A 19,861-nucleotide genomic window follows, 5' to 3' on the forward strand; every position below is an offset into this window, starting at 1 on the left:
TACTTCGCCCCATCTAAAGGGTTTGATTTCCTCTTCTCTCATCCAACACCATGTTCGCTGGTCGTCTCTGCGGTCGACGAACGGGAGCGACATGGCCAGCAAGCCCCGGCCCCCAAGGCCAAGGAGGCAAAACGCTTGGACTTATTTGGGAGAAAGGTCTACTCGTCCGGAGGCCTCCAGTTGAGGATCGCAAACCAACAAGCGATTCTGAACAGACACAACTTCAATTCCTGGGCATCGGTCTCCAAGTTCAAGGAAGCCTTGCCTCAGGGCTCGCAACCCGAATTTGCGGCCATAGTAGACGAAGGGAAGGCAGTAGCCAAGACCTCTCTACAGGCCTCCCTTGACTCCGCGGACGCAGCCGCTAGGACAATCGCGTCAGGAGTGGTAATGAGACGCTCGGCGTGGCTACAGGCTTCCGGCCTTCCCCCAGAGGTGCAAAACACCCTCCAAGACCTTCCGTTCGAGGGATCAGGCTCGTTCTCGGACCAGACGGACGCCAGACTGCATAGCCTCAAGGACTCTCGAGCTACCCTCAAGTCGTTGGGGATGCACACCCCAGTGACGCAGAGGAAGCCCTTTAAGCCCCAACCTCCGCAGAGACAGTACCACCCTCGTCCTAGACAGGAACCGTACCGCAGGAGGGGCAGGGATAACAGGTGTAGATGCAACAACACGCCTAACCAGGGCCAGAATCATGGCCAAGGCAAGCCGCAGCCGGGAAACAAGCAAGGGTTTTGAAGCTGCGATCGAGGACAGAGTACCAACCTCTATTCCGGATCCCCCTCTGTGTTTCAGGGACCGCCTGTCCCATTTTTACCGTGCTTGGTCACATATAACATCGGACCGCTGGGTCCTGCGCACGGTGGAGGCGGGCTACACCCTTCAGTTCTCCTCACCCCCTCCCTCCCACCCCCCATCCCCGTCCCTCTTCAGGGACCCCTCTCACGAGCAACTCCTCATGTAGGAGGTGCAGACCCTCCTCACAGTAGGAGCGGTGGAAGAGGTTCCTCCGGACCTCAGGGGGAAAGGGTTCTATTCCAGATACTTCCTCATTCCCAAAGCAAAAGGGGGCCTCCGTCGTATTTTGGACCTACGCAAACTAAACAAATACTTGCTCAAAACACGTTTCCGTATGGTCTCCCTTGGTACTATTATCCCATCCCTGGATCCGGGAGATTGGTACGCTGCCCTCGATATGAAAGATGCCTACTTTCACATCGCCATCCGCCCGGCCCACCGGCGGTTCCTGCGCTTCACCATCAACCAGCGCCACTTTCAATTTACGGTCTTGCCCTTCGGCCTGGCAACGGCCCTGCGAGTGTTCACGAAATGCATGTCTGTGGTGGCAGCTTTTTCTTCGAAAAAGAAGGATGCGTGTCTACCCATACTTGGACGACTGGCTCCTTGCGGGCCGGTCGGAGGCCGAGGTTCGCTCCCATGTGACGTTGGCACTACAGGTGTTCCGCAAGCTCGGTCTACTGGTCAATGTACCCAAGTCATCGCTGGTCCCCACGCAGAGACTGGACTTCATAGGGGCAGTCCTGGACTCAGTGGCGGCACGGGCGAGTCTTCCCGTATCGCGGTTCTTGGCCATTCAGAAGGTCATGAGCTCCATCCAGCAATTCCCCACGACCACGGCCAGATGTTGCTTTCAACTCTTGGGGCACATGGCGGCCTGCGCACATGTAGTCGGACACGCCCGCCTAAGACTCAGGCCATTGCAGTTGTGGCTGGCCCAAACATATCGCCCCAACAGAGACCCCTTAGACCTGGTCGTGACGATCCCGGATCGGGTGTCGAACTCCCTCCGCTGGTGGCTCGATCGACAGCAGGTTTGCGCAGGGGTCCCTTTCGCCGCCCCGCAGCCCGTTCTGACGTTAGTAACAGACACGTCGGACCTGGGTTGGGGGGCGCACCTGGGGGACCTGCGGACTCAGGGCTTATGGTCCAGGGAAGAAAAGTTGCTTCATATCAACCTGAAGGAGTTGAGGGTGGTTCGCCTCGCCTGTCAGACCTTTCACGCTACCATAGAAGGCCACAGCGTGTCAGTTCTGATGGACAACACTACCGCCATGTTCTACATAAACAAGCAGGGCGGGTCCCGGTCCTCTCCCCTCTGTCACGAGGCGCTCCTCCTCTGGGACTTCTGCATAGCCCATTCAGTCCACCTACTAGCAACATATCTCCCGGGGGCCCAAAACGGGTTAGCGGACCGCCTCAGCCGGTCCTATCACATGCACGAGTGGACGTTGAGACAGGACGTCCTGCATTTAATCTTCCGGAGGTGGGGGTTTCCCCAGGTGGATCTCTTTGCCACCAAGGACAACAGCCAATGCCCTCAGTTTTGTTCATTCCAGAGCCTCAGTCCGGGCTCATTGGCAGATGCCTTCGCAATTCCGTGGGGCGGGAGCCTGAGGTATGCCTTCCCCCCATTCCCGCTCATCCACAGGGTCCTCCTCAAAACCCGCAGGGACAAGGCGACAGTCATCCTCATCGCCCCGGCGTGGCCACGCCAACACTGGTTCACGACCCTGTTGGAACTGTCCGTGACCACTCCGATCGCCCTCCCCCTCCATCGCGACCTCATCACGCAAGACCAGGGTCGCCTACTCCACCCGAACCTACCGTCACTACATCTCACGGCGTGGTTTCTCTCTGGCTGAACGATATGGAGCACAGGTGCTCCCATCAGGTCCAGCAGGTCCTCCTTGGTAGTAGGAAGCCCTCCACAAGAGCGACCTACCTCGCCAAATGGAAACGGTTCTCCCACTGGTGTGAGCCTCATCACATCCAGCCTCTGCAGGCCTCAGTCCCATCGATTCTGGACTACTTGCTGCACCTCAGGCATCAGGGGCTCGCCCCCGCCTCAATTAAGGTGCATCTGGCTGCCATATCGGTGTTCCACCCTGGGGAGTTGGGGGCTTCGGTGTTCTCTAACCCCACAGTAGCCCGATTCCTCAAGGGGATGGAGAAGGTGTTTCCCTACTCGTGCCCGCCGGTCCCTGCGTGGAATCTCAACCTGGTCCTCACTAAGCTCATGGGGCCGCCCTTCGAACCCCTGGCCTCTTGCTCCCTCATGCACCTCTCATGGAAGGTAGCGTTTCTCGTGGCCATCACATCAGCTAGGAGGGTTTCGGAGTTGAGGGCCCTCACTTCGGAACCTCCCTATACAGTTTTTCATAAAGATAAGGTGCAACTCAGACCGCACCCGAAATTCCTTCCGAAAGTGGTCACGCATTTTCATATGGGACAGGACGTTTGTTTACCGGTGTTCTTCCCTAAGCCCCACTCGGACCCAAGCCAACGCAGCTTGCATACCCTCGATGTCCGTAGGGCATTGGCTTTTTATCTAGAATGGACCAGGCCATTCCGCAAGTCGACTCAACTGTTCGTTGCCATTGCGGAGCGAATGAGAGGCCAACCTATCTCGACGCAACGCTTGTCGGCATGGATTGTGCTTTGCATACGGACGTGCTATGAGCTCGCTAACGTACCAGCCCCGGAGATCAGGGCTCACTCTACTAGGGCCCAAGTGTCCTCGGCGGCGTTCTTGGCGCAGGTTCCACTCCAGTAAATCTGTAAAGCAGCCACCTGGTCGTCGGTGCATACGTTCACAGCCCACTACGCGATCCATCATCAGACCAGAGAGGACGCGGCGGTCGGTAGAGCTGTGCTTCAGTCGATTATTCCTTGACTCCTACCCTCCTCCAATGGTAAGCTTGTGAGTCACCTAATGTGTAATGGACGTGAACAATCACTCGAAGAAGAAAAGACGGTTACTTACCTTCTGTAACTGTTGTTCTTCGAGATGTGGTGTTCACGTCCATTACACTTCCCATCCTCCTTCCCCTCTGTCGGAGTCACCGGCAAGAAGGAACCGAGGGAGGGTCGGGCCGGCAGGGGTATATATACACGCTAGAGCGGGGCGCCGCTCTGGCGGGAGGGGAGACCCTGCAGGCCCGACGGGAGCCGCTGAGGGGGAAAGTTTCCGACGTTCATGCACGCGGTGCGCGCACACCTAATGTGTAATGGACATGAACAACACATCTCGAAGAACAACAGTTACAGAAGGTAAGTAACCGTTTTTTTGGCAAGTCAATAACTTTCTCAGAAAGTCCGTAGAAAGGACCTCCATAATTCCCAGGGGTTGCGAATCAGTGTCAGGGAGTTGTGGCCCCCCTGCCATTTTTATATTGCTAAATGGGGGGGATAGGTAGTCCTGGTTAGAGGAGTGAAGACCCCTAGAGCACTCTGATAATGGAAAAGATTGAGAAGCACTGAGTTAATCCAGTCGTCTTCTTTTTTTCCCCCCTCAAATTGGTCAATTTTTGAAGGATATGGAGACAACCTGCAAACTCTCAGATGACAGAGGTGCCCCTAATATTCTGCCCTCTGAATTTTGACTTGCTTTTTGTACATTAAATTAATTCAAATGTGACTTCATCTAAGATTAGAATCAGGCTCCATATATTCCACAGCAAGAACTCTTAAATTCTGCAGCAACATCACTTTATTCTAAGGTCATGAAATAGTCTCTTGTCCCCATCCCCACCACTACTGCCAGTACACACACAGCTATGGCTCAGAGTGGAAAATATTCATTAATGTAAAATTTGTTCATGATCATCAGTGGTGGGATTTGATTATGTTCTCCGGGTGGCCCAGTTCCACTACCTGGGCCTCAGATCCCAGGATAAACAATGAGGAGTCCTTGTGGCACCGTGGGTTTTAGCCCACGAAAGCTTATGCACAAATAAATTTGTTAGTCTCTAAGGTGCCACAAGGACTCCTTGTTGTTTTTGCTGATACAGACTAACACAGCTACCATTCTGAAACCGATCCCAGGATGTTGCCCAGAGAACTCAGCTCAGATCCTCCTTCTCCTCATAAGAGTCAGGAAAGTTGGAAGCAGCTAGCTTTAGCAGTTTACCTTCTTAGTTGTCCTAGTCTCTTGCTTCCTAGCTTACCAAACTACACTTCCATCTCCTCTGGTCCTTAGATGCAAGCTGTACTCTATTAGAGTGAGACAAATAGGGCAGGTTATGCCTCAGGACTATATTATTCAGACTCTTTGCAGATGCAGGTAGATGACACTGCATCAGTTACACTTGGTTCACATTTCTGAGGGGTTTTTTCCTGCAACCGTAAGGGCTAGAAATATTTTTTAAAATGAAAGCTCAGATTCTAGAGAACAGTTCTGAGGCTAGGGGCAAGTTCTGTGCCATGTAATATATTGGATCGTTATTATAATGCATCAGTTAAATGAAGTGTGTTTTGATGCCATTCACTCATGCAGTTTGATGGGCTTTTACTGAATATAAAGCAGAGATTTTTCTTTTTCTTCCAGGAGCAAATATTCTGCGGGATTCAGCAGGCAATGTGAAGCTAGGTGATTTCGGTGCCAGCAAGCGACTTCAGACTATCTGTCTCTCTGGCACGGGAATGAAATCTGTCATGGGGACTCCATATTGGATGAGTCCCGAAGTTATCAGTGGAGAAGGGTATGGGAGAAAAGCAGATATCTGGTATGTCAAAGAGCTATTCTAATGAAAGAAAGCTACACACTACCCCAGAGGAGATGGTTTCACAGCAAAATTTAAATGTTCATTATTTTAAGCGTGAGTGCTCTCATTATGTGTTTTTGGTTGCCCAAGGTGAAAACAAGCTGTGTAGGCAACAAAGAATATATTTTGGGGTGGGAAGATCAGTTAACACTAAACAGATGCGACTTTGTTTATCGGCAACTGTGCTGACTGACTTAGGACCACAAGAGAAGACTTTGGACCAAGCTCACATGAAGTTAGTCCTATATGGCATACTTGTAAATACTAGAGGGGCACTAACATAGGAAAATGTCACAATTAATTCAGTTCAGTGATTAATGAAAGTTACCTAAGTAGCATTTGCCCAAACCATATCATGAGTACTACCATGTTGAGAGGGGAAGTGTCTAATTTGTTTTAGTTTTGTTTCTTCCTTCTGCTCCCTTATATACTAAAGGTCTCTACCATATGTTAACTGGGTGGATTACATGTTGAGTTTACTTAGCTATCAAGCAAAATATCAGCACCAACATATTTTATACTGAAGCTTTTATTTAAGAAAAGAAACGGCAGCATTCAGAGCAGTACAGCTAAGGGAGCATTGTGATTTGAAGAGCTCGTTGAGTGAAATGACACTGCGCCATTTGCAACTGCATTGTACTCGGGATGGTGGATACTCAAAAGGTCTCATAAATTAATAATTTCATTTATATAGTGTCCCATTCCCGATCAAAATGCTTGGGACACAGGACACACAATGAAATATCACCGTCTTACAAGAATGAGAATAATTCTTCTTTGAGTGCTGTCCCTGTGGGTGCTCCATTTCAGGTGCTGGTGCATCCCAGCACCACTGATCGGAGATTTTTGGTAGCAGTGCCTGGTCGGGACGCCCGTGCGCAGTAGCTGTTTCACGCTGCCATTGGCACTTCATTTAGTGCTCGCGCGTTCCAACCCCCCTCATTCCTTCTCAACCGTCCTCAGCTGCAGACAGAGCTCCAACGGCAGTGTTACAAAATTACATAGAAAAGAATTAGAAATAGTTATTAAAGTTTAGTCCCCACTAGTTAGTTAGTTCATTGTTAGTCTTAGGTTTCTGTTTTAACCATTTAGACTTTCCCTTTTAAAAAAACCAAAACCCACTCGGGAGTTCACCCTTTCCCCTGTTCCTTTTATTTGTCCCATGACTTAAGTTGGACTCTGAAAATGCCAGGCTCTCCTGGGTTTAAAAGATGCACTTCGTGTAAGGACGCGATGCCTGTCTCTGATGGACACTCACAGTGTGTCCGCTGCTTACAGGAGGAGCACATTCCTCAAAAATGCTCCCATTGCAGCAACCTTTAAGCCAAAGCGAGGAACAGGGATTTCTGACTTAGGGATTTCTCCATAAGAATCATTTTAACACCATCATCTGTTTCGGGAACAATCCCATCGGGGGATTCACCAGACACCTCCTCCCTGGACAGAGCGAGTAACTTCTCCTCTAGAAAGTTGAGGAACAGGGAGACATCTGCCCATGAAGATGTCGGAGATACCAACCTTATCATAGCAATAGAGACACAACCGTACAGCGACAATAGACCTTTCAACGAAGACAAAGGCACAGACCACAGAGACGTCGCCTACCCAATCTCAGGCTGCGATGTCCCAAGCACCATCAAATAAGACGCAATTTTGAAGCATTGGTCGAGGGTCTGACAGACCTCCGCCGAGCACCAGCACCACTAGAACGAGCAACCCAAATTTTTGGTCATCGACTCCGACCATTTTACCATATGTGGGCTACTATCACCATGGACCACTAGGTTTTGGAGATCATCCAAACAGATTATACCATCCCCTTTACCTCCATCCCACCTACCCACCCCCCTTCCTGGTCCCTCTTCAGGGACCCTTCTCACGAGCACCTGTTGAGACAAGAAATATATCACGTTATACAATTAGGGATCGTGGAACAAGTTCCAACACAACAAAGAGGGAAGGGGTTTTATTTCCATTATTTCCTGACTCAAAAGAAAAACGGAGGTTGGAGACCCATACTAGATCTCAGAAAACTCAACAAATTTGTCTGCACCCACAGATTCAAAATGATCACACTGAACTCGATCATCCCAGCACTGGAAAAGGGGGACTGGTTCTCAGCCTTTGACCTACAAGATGCTTATTTTCAGATTACCATCCATCCTGCTCACAGACAATTCCTACAGTTCACATTGGGACAAGATCACTTCCGAAACAGAGTACTACCATTCGGACTGTCAACAGCCCCACAAGTCTTTACCAAAACCCTAGTGGTGGTAGCTGCTCATTTGCGTAGACTGGGAATACTGATATTCCCATACTTAGACAATTGTCTACTAAAAGGCCCTACCAGGACGGAAACATTACACATCGCTTGACAAACAATCTCTCTTTTTCACTCCCTAGGGCTACAAATCAACTAAAGAAATCTACCCTAACTCCAGTACAACAACTGGACTTCATAGGACCGTACCTGGACTCGGTGGAGGCCAAAGCATCGCTCCCGATGCTCCGATTCACAGCACTGACCTCCCTTATATTGGTGGCCTCAGACAGCCCGTGGATGTCTGCATGTACCTGCTTACAAGTCCGGGGACATATGGCGGCCATCCCTTTTGTTGTAAAACACGCCAGTCTACACCTGTGCTGCCTTCAAGGATGGCTGAATTCGGTATATATTCCACGAAAGCACAGCCTACACAAAGGACTCACGCCGACCCTAGAGGTCCTACGTTCACCACGATGGTGGACAAACCCAATAAACGTTTGCTCACGCATCCTGTTTCAACAGGATCCACCATCCATACAAATGACAACAGATGCGTCACTGATCGGATGGGGAGCTCACCTAAACCAACATACAACCCAAGGCATGTGGTCCCCTACAGAAACACACTTACATATCAACCTGTTCAAATTACACGCAGTCCGCAACACATGCCTATATTTCCTCCCTATTATACAAGGCAAAACTATAAGCATCCTGATGGACAACATCGTATGTATGCTCTATATAAACTGTCAGGGTGGGGCATGTTCCTACTCCTTATGCACGGAGGCCTTAAAACTATGGAATTGGTACATAAAACACGACATCTTTGTTATAGCAGATACCCCCCAAGGCCAACTGAACACAATGGCGGACACTTTAAGCAGACAGTTTTTCCAAGAGCACGAATGGGAACTGAATGACAAAATAACACAACACATATTTCACATGTGGGAATCATCACACATAGATCTGTTCGCGACATCAGTAAAAAAGGAATGCACAAAGTTTTGCTCACGAGCAGGACTCTGAGCATAATCCCTGGGGGACGCTTTCCTCATCAAATGGAATGCTCCTCTGCTATACGCATTCCCACCGATATCTCTAATCTCCAGAGTGGTGCACAAAATACGAAGCGATGGGGCCAAAATAATACTCATGGTACCTACGTGGCCCAGACAGACATGGCTCCCTTACCTGACACGGATGGTGATTTGCACACCATTCATTCTCCCTCGACTGCGCAATCTTCTTTCTCAGGACAATAGCCAAATCCTCCATCTGGACCTGGACAAATTTCACCTGAAGGCATGGCTCCTTCATGGCTCTGCCCCAACGAACTAAACTGCTCAAAACACATAAAACAAGTGTTAATAAACAGCAAGAAACACAACATGTGTGCTACCTACCTCCAAAAATGGAAAAGATTCTTCCTATGGTGCCAAAACTAACAAATATCTGCAAACCGGGCATCACTTCCACTAATCATGGATTGATTATTATCCCTAAAGAACTCAGGGCTCACTATGAGCTCACGTAGAGTTCATCTTGTGGCCTTCCATCAACAGGTAGACGGGATGTCGGGTATTCGCCCACCCGATTACTAAGCGATTCCTAACAGGCATACAGAATATGTACCCAGACATCCGAGAACCCACGTCTGCTTGGGACTTAAATCGGTTCTTAGAAGTCTAACCAGAGCCCCTTTCAAACCCGTATCCAAATGCTCATTACTTCACTTATCTATGAAAGTGGCATTCCTGGTCGCCATTACATCTGCGCGAAGAGTCAGTGAGATAAGGGCTCTCACGGCTCACTCCTCAAACACAATATTCTTCAAGGATAAAGTGACGCTTAGGATGTGTTCTAAGTTTATGCCCAAGATATAGTCTTCGTTCCACCTCAACCAACCAATTCACTTACCTGCATTCCATCCAAAATCACACACTAATGCTCAAGAGGCGGCCCTGCACACATTGGATGTGTGCCATGCCTTAGCTTTTTATCTAGACAAAATGAAGCCCTAAATCACCTCGACTTTTTGTGTCAACAGAACGATCAAAGGGCTCTGCCATGTCGACGCAAAGATTATCCAAATGGATATCCAACTGTATGCTTACATGCTATTCATTACACAACACTGAAGCCCCTCCAGGCATCAGAACCCACTCGACAAGAGCTTTAGCTGTCTCCATAGCATTCCTGCACAATGTTCCCATTCTAGACATCTGCAGGGTGGCCACCGGGGCCTCTGAACACACATTCACGAACCACTATGCAATTACTCTCGGTTCAAGCTTGGACACACAACTAGGTCTCACTGTACTAGCCTAAGCAACGAACTCCACTCTGAAGTCCCTTCCATCCTCATGAAGGCACTGCTCTACATTCACCTGAAGTGGAGCATCCACAGGGACAGCACTCGAAGAAGAAGAGACGGTTACTCACCTTGTGCAGTAACTGAGGTTCTTCGAGATGTGTGTCCCTGTGTGTGCTCCACTACCCACCCTCCTCCCCTCTGCTTCGGAGTTCTCAGTAAGGACTCTATGGTAAAGAAGGAACTGAGTGGGTCGGGATGCACGAGCTCTAGATGAAGCGCCAACGGCACCGTGAGACAGCTACTGTGCATGCGCGTCCCAACCAGGCACTGCTACCAAAAATCTCCGATCAGTGGCACCGGGGACACACTGACACCTGAAGTGGAGCACCCACAGGGGGACACATCTCAAAGAACCTCATTTACTACACAAGGTGAATAATCTTCTCATATAGGGCCATCTATTGTAAAACACCTTTTTTGGCGGGGCGAGGAGGAAACATTAAATGACTTTCAGAAGTAGGGATAGATTAACATGAGACTGATTTATGTTTCCACATCATAAAGTCTATCCTAGCAAAAGCACAATTGGCAGGTGATATCAACCATGAGGGAATTCCTTACAAAACACATGGCGTGTTAGCACAGAGAACCAACAGTACAGACCTAAAGGAACATGTTGCCAAGGGCAACATCATTAAGGGCTTTATAAACAGTAGTGCCACACTTAAAGCAGCTAGCATAAAGGACACAGGTCAGTAAAATATAATCAGAATAATTCAGACCAGTGAGCAGTTGTGTCCTACTGTACTTTGAACAATGGAGAACCCCAACGGTGTTGCTGTTGTAAAGTTATAGCTGGTAAATAAGCAGACCCAAGTTGTACAATTGAGAAACACTTGTACCAAGATAGAGACCTGGCTTTCTGTGGAAAGGTTATGGTGGAAAAACGACACAAATTTTATTAACTTGTTTCACTGTTGCTGAACATATTCTTCAGCAAGTGCAGATCTGAAGAAGCGAGCCTCCTGTTAGGCAGTCGTGCTGTTGGGCGGAGGAGTATATAGGTCAGGGGTAGGCAACCTATGGCACGTGCGCCAAAGCCGGCGCACGAGCTGATTTTCAGTGGCACTCGCACTGCCCGGGTCCTAGCCGCCGGTCCGGGGGGCTCTGCATTTTAATTTAATTTTAAATGAAGCTTCTTAAACATTTTAAAAACCTTATTTACTTTACATACAACAATAGTTTAGTTATATATTATAGACTTATAGAAAGAGACCTTCTAAAAACTTTAAAATGTATGACTGGCACGCGAAACCTTAAACTAGAGTGAATAAATGAAGACTTGGCACACCACTTCTGAAAGGTTGCTGACCCCTGATATAGGTCATCCATTTGGCAATATCTTTCAGATATTTCTTTGGAACAGAGACTGAATTGGCAAGGCCTATGGAGCCTTGATGTACTGCTAGTATTCTCTCTACTCAGTATTTAGAAATCATTTCAACCTAAGTTGGTATGTATAATGAAGCAATTGATTAATAAGCTCTAGACTGCCTTGCAAACGCTCCTGCTAATGAACTGACAACCACAGACATTGTATGCCCTAAGCCAAAGGGGGAGGAAGAAACGGTCTATTGCAGCCTGATTTTAAACATTGTAATTTTCAGTACTTAAGTACTCCTTAATGCATTGTAATGACTGTTGTCACCTTCAACATTTTTTAAATGTAATGGTATTGCACTAAATCATGTCTGATTTCTGGTAGGAGCTAGAGCCTGATGGAAATGCAAAGTGACAGAAATATTTGCAGTTAAAACAAACTCATGTGCCTTCTCTGGGCCAAGGAAGGTGGAGTGCATTTCTCTCCATCACTACCATCACAAGGCTATCCTGCTGTCTCCAGAGATAATTGCTTCTGTAGTGTAGTGTTCCCAACCCCTGCTACCCTGTTGAATGGGGTCCAAGCTCTGAATCTGAACAGTGATTCAGTGGGTGATAGCACTGCCACTAAACTGGGGGGTTGGCCCAGAAATTCAGATTGCTGGCTCTAGCATTTGTAAATTTTATTTTCAAGTAAGAAATTAACCTGCTGTCTAGATAAACTCACGGAGTGTCAGTGGGTCACAGCTGAGGATGCCAGATTTAGGACAGACTGCTGAGAAATAGGGCAGACTCACCCCCAAACTGATGGTTATTCTATCATAAGATATACCAAGCCAGTAACAAAAGTAAACTTCTGTCGCATCACACTGGTTAACAAGAAGTCAAAAATGCAGTCTCCTTAGGCATTCCAGCACTTATTTTACCACCCAGACACTAGACTTTATGATGAGTGGTTATTGAAAACCAATTTCATCAAACAGGGTTCTTCTGGTCTCTCAAGATCAGCCACATCACCAGATCAATATATAACTCGGATCTTACCCACTAATCATGCTGTTGTCAGTCCTTTAATTGCTAAAATCTAAAGATTTATTTTTAAGAGAAAAGACGTAGTTAAAATGGTTGAGGAAATCATTGCAATGATTATATGCATAAGTTCTTATATCAGGTTTGAAGCAGTGATGGCATAAACTGCTAGCTTGCAAAAGTCTATCTGGAAATTACCCAAATAGTTTAGGGATCATGAGTCCTTGTTTAGAGCTTCCTTGTTAGAAATTCAGCCCAGAAAAATGAAGCAGGACATGAAGACAAAATGGAGATGTTTCCAAGGGTGTTTTGTACCCTCTCCTGTGTGGATGGAATTTTACTGTCCAAACAAAGTTCTCAGTCTGTTTGTGGAAAATTATAGGCACAAGATGGGTTCCAGGGTCACATGAGCAAGTCACATAAACTTCTGCCACTGGAGTAATTACATTCAGGTTAGCTGACATGTGGAGCAGGACATAAGTTGTGATTTGCTGTGGCTAGTGTGACCTTCAAATAAAGTGCGTAGTTATAGACGTGATAAGTTTGTTTTTTCAATTGAAATTGAGCTGCAATGTTGCGTGGGTAACAGTCTTCCATTTGTGACATTTCAGTAAGCTTCCTTGTTGTAGTTTTTGTTTCCACAGGGGGAGAACATGATTCTGTTTGTAACCTGCTCTTTTACTTTCACCTCTGTTTCAGGAGCGTAGGTTGTACGGTGGTGGAAATGCTCACTGAGAAACCCCCTTGGGCAGAGTATGAAGCAATGGCTGCCATCTTTAAAATTGCCACCCAGCCAACCAATCCACAGCTGCCACCTCATGTCTCGGACCATAGTCGGGATTTCCTTAAGCGGATTTTTATCGAGGCCAAGTTGCGACCATCTGCAGATGAACTGCTAAGACACACATTTGCACATTATCACTAACAGCCTGCCTCAACTCAGCTTGCATCTACTGCATTTATTTTCTATTTGACTGCACTTTTATTTTTATTTTTTTACAAAAAGAGAAAAAAGACAAGAGAGAAAACATATTTCTCTTGATTCTTTGTTTCACTTAGATTATAAGCAAGAATCTAAATTTTTGTATTTAGAATGAGGGTCTCTTCTCCTCTCCCCCACCCCCCAACAGGACCTAGAACCTTTTGTTTCTGTAATGTACTGATGTGGTTCACAAAGATAAAGCACTTTAGTACATATTCATTCCTTAACTAAGGGGAAAACAGACATATGACTTGGACTGTCAAGAACTGTAACTTTTTCTAACACCGCTGACTGTCTCAGGATGCAGGGAAAAATACATCAGCAGCTAGCATGCAGGGAGAAGAAAATCATTATCTGTGATTTGTTCTTTGTACTGTAGGTAGTTGCTGCTGAGGGTTTTAAGTTATATTTTAGCTTGTTAATCAGTTTCTGAATATCACACTTGAGGCATGAACCCACAGTTCTGGAAATTAATTAGAAAGCTCAAAGAACTTAGAACCCTCAGTAGAGAGTGCTCTGCATAATAGAGCACCTGCCTGACACTTCCTTTGTGACCAAAAGAAAATAAGGCAGGAACATAACTCTAAATCAGTAGTTGGTGGGAGCTGTTATAAAGTTATTTTATTACCTTCATAGAACAAGAATTACAGGTAAATCAAAGATTATAGATCCAAACTCCTAGAGACTGCAAAGCTCAGGGGGTAGTCTCCATAATGAAGAAACAAAAAATAACCAAAAAGATTAACAGATAAATAGAAATAATACCCCCTGCAGCTGCCAAAGATATGCCTACCATATAAGTTCAAAGGGTGGGGGGGGGGTCACTTTCCTTAGCTGATGGTAAGACAAAATGGTGTGAGATAAAGTCCTTCACCATCCAATGAATGGCAAAGAAAAAAATTAATCCTTATCTACTGTATGCATCATCTGACTATCAAAATTATCTGCAAGGAATAAGATTCAGAACAATTGTCAGAGACTGAGAAGGAATGTATTTTGAAGGTCATGCACCTGAATATAATAATCCTTCTTAAATTGTTTTAAATGGAATTGTTTTAATAACACAATCCAGTTATTAGGATGTTTGAAAAAGTCCTTGAAATAAAGTGAATTCTAATTCCTTGTGTCTAATTCCATTAGTGTCAAATGACAACAAGGCACTTCAAGACTTCCTTGGTCATATTTTTCAAGCAGCAATGATGATAAAAATAACATTAAAATGCCTCTTTCCTCGGGAAAGCCTTAAAAGCAATCAACATAGAAACATCAGGGACAGACCATACAGAAAAAGTGGAATATTTTTAAAGCTGCTTGTGTGACACAGCAACAGTACATGAATTTTGAAAATGAAGTCTAACTAAACAAAGAGCAGTGGCACACTGTCATGCTGAGTTTTACATTAAAAATGACCAAAGATGTAAAAGGAACAAAGCAACTAAACAGTATGAGTCTATAATTTCACAATCCAGAAGGATCAAACTGTGCTAGATCTCAGTCATAAAATGTTTATTCATCTTTTCCATCTCTAGAACAGGGTAATAAAAGAGTAAAATTCGGAGACACGATCTCACAGGCCTTGAACAGCTCCACTGAAAAATACTAATGAGAAGCATTTACTAACTGACTTCACTTTAGAGATAGAAGTCAAACCCTCCCATTTTTATAAAAGTAGACAATATACAAAATTTGAGAAAGAGTTTGGAAATAAGTTCTTTGACCTATATAACTTAAGTTTGATTCTTGCTAGTATGGCTGATTCACTAGTTGCCTGTCTTTCCCTCCCAGTTATGTAAAGACAGAATGTGTTGATGCTTTGGACATCAAACCATTCTGACAAGGATGGTCCCAAGAGTCCACTCTGCTTTATGTCTTTATTAGGACTATCAAAAGCTTGAGGTGGGTGAAAATAAAGAAATGAATGTATCGGTGCTACAATGAGAAATTACAGTGTTGGCTCACGTGACAGACTCTTGAGGTTTCTGAATTTTTATTTTTCTAATTTAGCTGCTAAGTTCTGTATCAGCAGCATAACTAGGAGTCTGGGTCTATCCTAATCCATTTACCTGTAATAGGTGATCAGTTGTTCTTCTACTGGGGCCACTATTACAATATTTTGGGCAGGTGGCCTATTCCAGTTGTCTGTTTTCTGTGATTATTGTGACTTTTATTTGGTTGGTCATTTTGTTGGTCATGGTAAGCAGCAGTGCAGGGTTTACATGTGTGAGATGAGAGTTCGATCAGGGAAAACCCATGGGCCAAAATTAAAGTAAACTTTTGTGTTCACTTTCTTTGGCTTCTTTGTCACTCGATGGAAGCAGCCTCTGGAAAGAATCTGCATGAACCTTTGTGCCGTAAAGGACCTTTGCTTCATAAGCAAAATTTAGTGGCAGTGGGGACAGTAGGGAGAGTTATGTAGAGACGGTCTTTAAAATACAGTAGAACCTCAGAGTTATGAACCCTAGAGTTAGGAACTGACGGGTGAACCACACACCTCATTTTTAACCAGAAGTACATAATCAGGCAGCAGAGATGGGAAAATAAAAAAAGCAAATACTGTACAGCACAGTACTGTGTTAAATGTAAACTACTAAAGAAGTAAAGGGAAAGTTTTTAAAAAAAGATTTGACAATGTAAGGAAACTGCGTCTGTGCTTATTTCATTTAAATTAAGATGGTTAAAGCAGCATTTTTCTTCTGCACAGTAAAGGTTCAAAGCTGTATTTAAGTCAATGTTCAGTTGTAAACTTTGGAAAGAATCACCGTAACGTTTTGTTCAGAGTTACGAACATTTCAGAGTTACGAACAACCTCCATTCCTGAGATGTTTGTAACTCTGAGGTTCTACTATAGACTAATAGTTTACATAGTGTACAAACCATATATCTGAAATTGATTTCAAAAGAATTAAGACGGTACCAAAAACCAAGCTAAAAATGTACATATATAATAGTCAGTGGTATCTGAAAGGGTAAGAAAGTTATTTATATTACCAAAAAGTACAAAAAATGAACTTTAAAGGGAAAATTTAATCAGGTTTAACTGCAGCACTCAGAAATTTTAAAGATACTCTTGGATCAATAAAAGAAACTGTACTCTCTGAAGCTTGAAGTTTTCTAAAAATATACCCTGTTTGCAAGGCAGAGTTGGCTTCTCTATACTGCAGTGTCATTTCTTAGCCGTGACTGGGGAGAAAAAACAAAATAAGACTGCTGCTTTTGTGCCTTTTTAAAAGATAGTGCTTTCTGTCTTGACAATGGTAAACTTGTTTGAGATCGGGAAAAGAGAGAACTTGCAGAATAATACAAAGTTTTAAAAACTTTTAGGTCTAGCTTTCCCCTTAAAATATAATTCCATCTGGATTGTAAATTATTGGACATCTCAGAAAGCTACTGAGGCAATATAGTACCTCTTTAATGATGACTAATTTCACCAGTTTTGTTGTTTATGATTAAGATCTTGTCATATGAATCACAAGAAGGACTGAACTATTTTTTTTTTAACCCTTGGGAGAACCTCCCAACTGACCTAAGCTACTTATGTATAACCCTTTAAACAATTACTGTATAAATTAAAAATGTATATTTTGAGCTAGAAATAGGAATTATTGAAGCCAGTCAAATTCTACCTTTTGAGAAACAGGCAGTACATTCATCCCCTTGCATGTTGCATTTTTGGAAACTTGGTAAAGTCATGTTGAGGTAAAATGATTTTTGCATTATCTGCTTTTAATGACGGTACAGTAGATCCCTTCATGTCTATAAAGCATCTAGCACACCACTGGCACTATAACTAGTAAAATTTATGTCTGTAATTCCAAAGGTGCATGGAGCTGCATGATTAAAATCCCATTGAAGAGTCATGAAGCAAGATTTCTCTGTGCCACTTTGAATAACCTACCAACTAACATTACAGTATTTTAGAATCATTAACTTGTGAGTGCTAAGTCCATTTATGAGAAAATGTCAGTGGGACAGAATGTTGTCACAGGGTTATGGTCTCCTATGTAAATACCAAAGCAGAACTGGACTTATAGAAAATAAGTGTTAAGATTTATTGGGAGAGTAGAAATGCTTATTTTCAAATCAGGAGTTATTGATCTGGCAACTATTTTTTAGTACACTGACTTTATTTCCGTTACACCTGTTTAGTAATAAATATTTAACAACTTGTCTGTAAATTGGTTTTAATAGTGAGTTAGTCTCTGCATAATTCTGATGTGCTGCATTCTTATTGGCTTACATAACAGGTTGGGTTGTACTTCAGCCAGTCAGAAACAAGCTTATTAATTAAACTACAGTTTTCTGTGTATTTTTTAATAAGCTGGTTTCTATGTGATTTAAATGGAGAAAAATATGAACAGCAGCTGGCTGGCACAGACTCCATTTAGTGTAAAAACAAACAGCGTGCTTTGCTTCAAGTTCAGTCCTGTCTGAGGGGGAAATGATGTCCATTGATAATTTTAAGAAAATGCTTACTTTACAAAAAAGAATTGTGAATGGAATTGCGGCGCATCTACAGTAGCAGTATGGTTAAATCTAAAACACAAACTATACTTTTTGCATACATAATTCTTTCCATTTTGTTTTAGGCAAAATTTTTGTGTAATAGTTGAGGGTACGTTTCTAATTGAGTTAAACTTTCCTTTTGGTTATAATATTGAAAAATAATTTAACAGCTGTCTCTTCAGCTAGTGCCTTTTTATCTGTATGCCTTAATTTTGTTTATGTATAGACACCATATTTAAATCATATGGCTGTCTAATCATTCAGTGCCACCAAAATAGTCTTTAAAAATATATGCAAGGTTCCAAGGCAGAACTCATTAACTGTATCAAAAGTTGTACTTTAACTAGTATCTGTAGCAGAGTTTTAGGTTGAGATTTTACTACAGTTGTTTTTAAATGATAAAAATACTTAGCACCTACAGTGCTCTCCTACTGTACAAACATTCCAGCAAGGATGTTAGTGTTATCCCCATTTTACAGATTGGAAAACTGAGACACAGGCTAGATAACTTGCCCAAGGTTATAGGCTTAGACATGCCACTTGCTATACGTGGTACTGTACTATAATAAATGAAGTTTGGCTAAGAAAAGTGTACAGTAGTATTGGCTCGGTCTTAACAAATTAGCAGATAGTTCAAATGCGCTACCTTTGTTTCCAATAATATTGTGTTCTCTTCTTTTAAATAATCCTAACCCTGCCATTGTCTTGAATGAAAGCTTTCCTGCTAGAAGCAGAAGGTACAGTGCAGTGTAGTAAGCCATTCCTTCAGACAACATTGAGCAATGTCAAACTGCAGCTTCAGAGACTTGAGCAAATTGGTCAGATTTACAGTTGTTTAGGACTAAATTTATTTGTTAGCTTTTTAATCCTCTAGCTCTTTAAACTTTATCATGAATATAAAAAAGCATATTTTGTGTGCTTGAATGCAAGTCCATATGGTGTTTTTTGGATTAGCAAAGGTATTACTGCCCATACCATTTCTTATTGCTGGGAACTTCCTATCTTGTATTCATGACAAGTATGCAGTGTCAAATCACTTAAAAAACCAAAGCTTTTCTATCCCCTCTACAAGAGCCAAAAGTGATGTTTTGTAGATTAGTACTGTTACTCATCCTTCTCTTCCAGTAAGCTATTGCTAAGTAGAATAGAACAGGCACTAGTAAAAGTTATGTCCAGCACTGCCCATTTTTAAGGATAGGTTTGGATTTTCATTGTTGCTGTTTTGAGATCAAAATTCATTCCAGCATTAAAATGAAAAGTTTGAACAAAACTCTACACAATCTTATTGACATCACTAACATAATGCACAAACTTGGTGATTAAATTCCTTTCCTATGACATTCTTTATAGCCAAGTTTGAGCTTGGGGGCATTTAAGGAAAGCCATGAAGAAAAGTAGATATATGATCTGAACTGCTCATAGTCCCATAGCAAACAAGAACACTTCAGAGGTTGTTGGGGGAAGCAGTCCTTTTAATTTAAGAGCCAAATCTCACCCCTAGATACACGGGACTTCCACTGCCCTTAAGGGGAGAGCCATGAATGCAGACTGGAGGGAGCAGAATTTCCCCCAAGATAGGATTTCTAAGTCATTAAACTCAAGATCGGGAACAAAGAGTGCTTTTGCATTTAACCTCTGTTTAGTTTGTTTTAAATTTGCTTTGACATTACTTCAGTACCTTTTTTGGATCATATTTAAGTTCTGCCATTAGCAAAACCTTGGGGAAAATCTGTAGCAAGAACACTGTAGTTCAGTTGACCTCTCATGTATTGAAAGGACTGAATTTAGTAAGCTCATTTTGACTAGCTCTT

The 19,861-nt window shown here is 43.8% G+C and overlaps 1 protein-coding gene across 1 annotated transcript in view; it reads left to right on the top strand.

Moving 5' to 3' along the window:
* MAP3K2 (mitogen-activated protein kinase kinase kinase 2) overlaps positions 1 to 14,251 on the top strand; it is a 41,174-nt gene extending 26,923 nt beyond the window's left edge. The window contains exons 12-13 of the mRNA XM_065413369.1: positions 5,351 to 5,528; positions 13,265 to 14,251. Coding sequence (XP_065269441.1) covers positions 5,351 to 5,528; positions 13,265 to 13,490 — 404 coding nt within the window. The 3' untranslated portion in view covers positions 13,491 to 14,251. The remainder of the gene's footprint in view (positions 1 to 5,350; positions 5,529 to 13,264) is intronic.
* Positions 14,252 to 19,861: the final 5,610 nt, after the last annotated feature.

This window comes from Emys orbicularis, chromosome 11, assembly GCF_028017835.1.
Source record: "Emys orbicularis isolate rEmyOrb1 chromosome 11, rEmyOrb1.hap1, whole genome shotgun sequence".
Classification (NCBI taxonomy): domain Eukaryota; kingdom Metazoa; phylum Chordata; order Testudines; family Emydidae; genus Emys; species Emys orbicularis.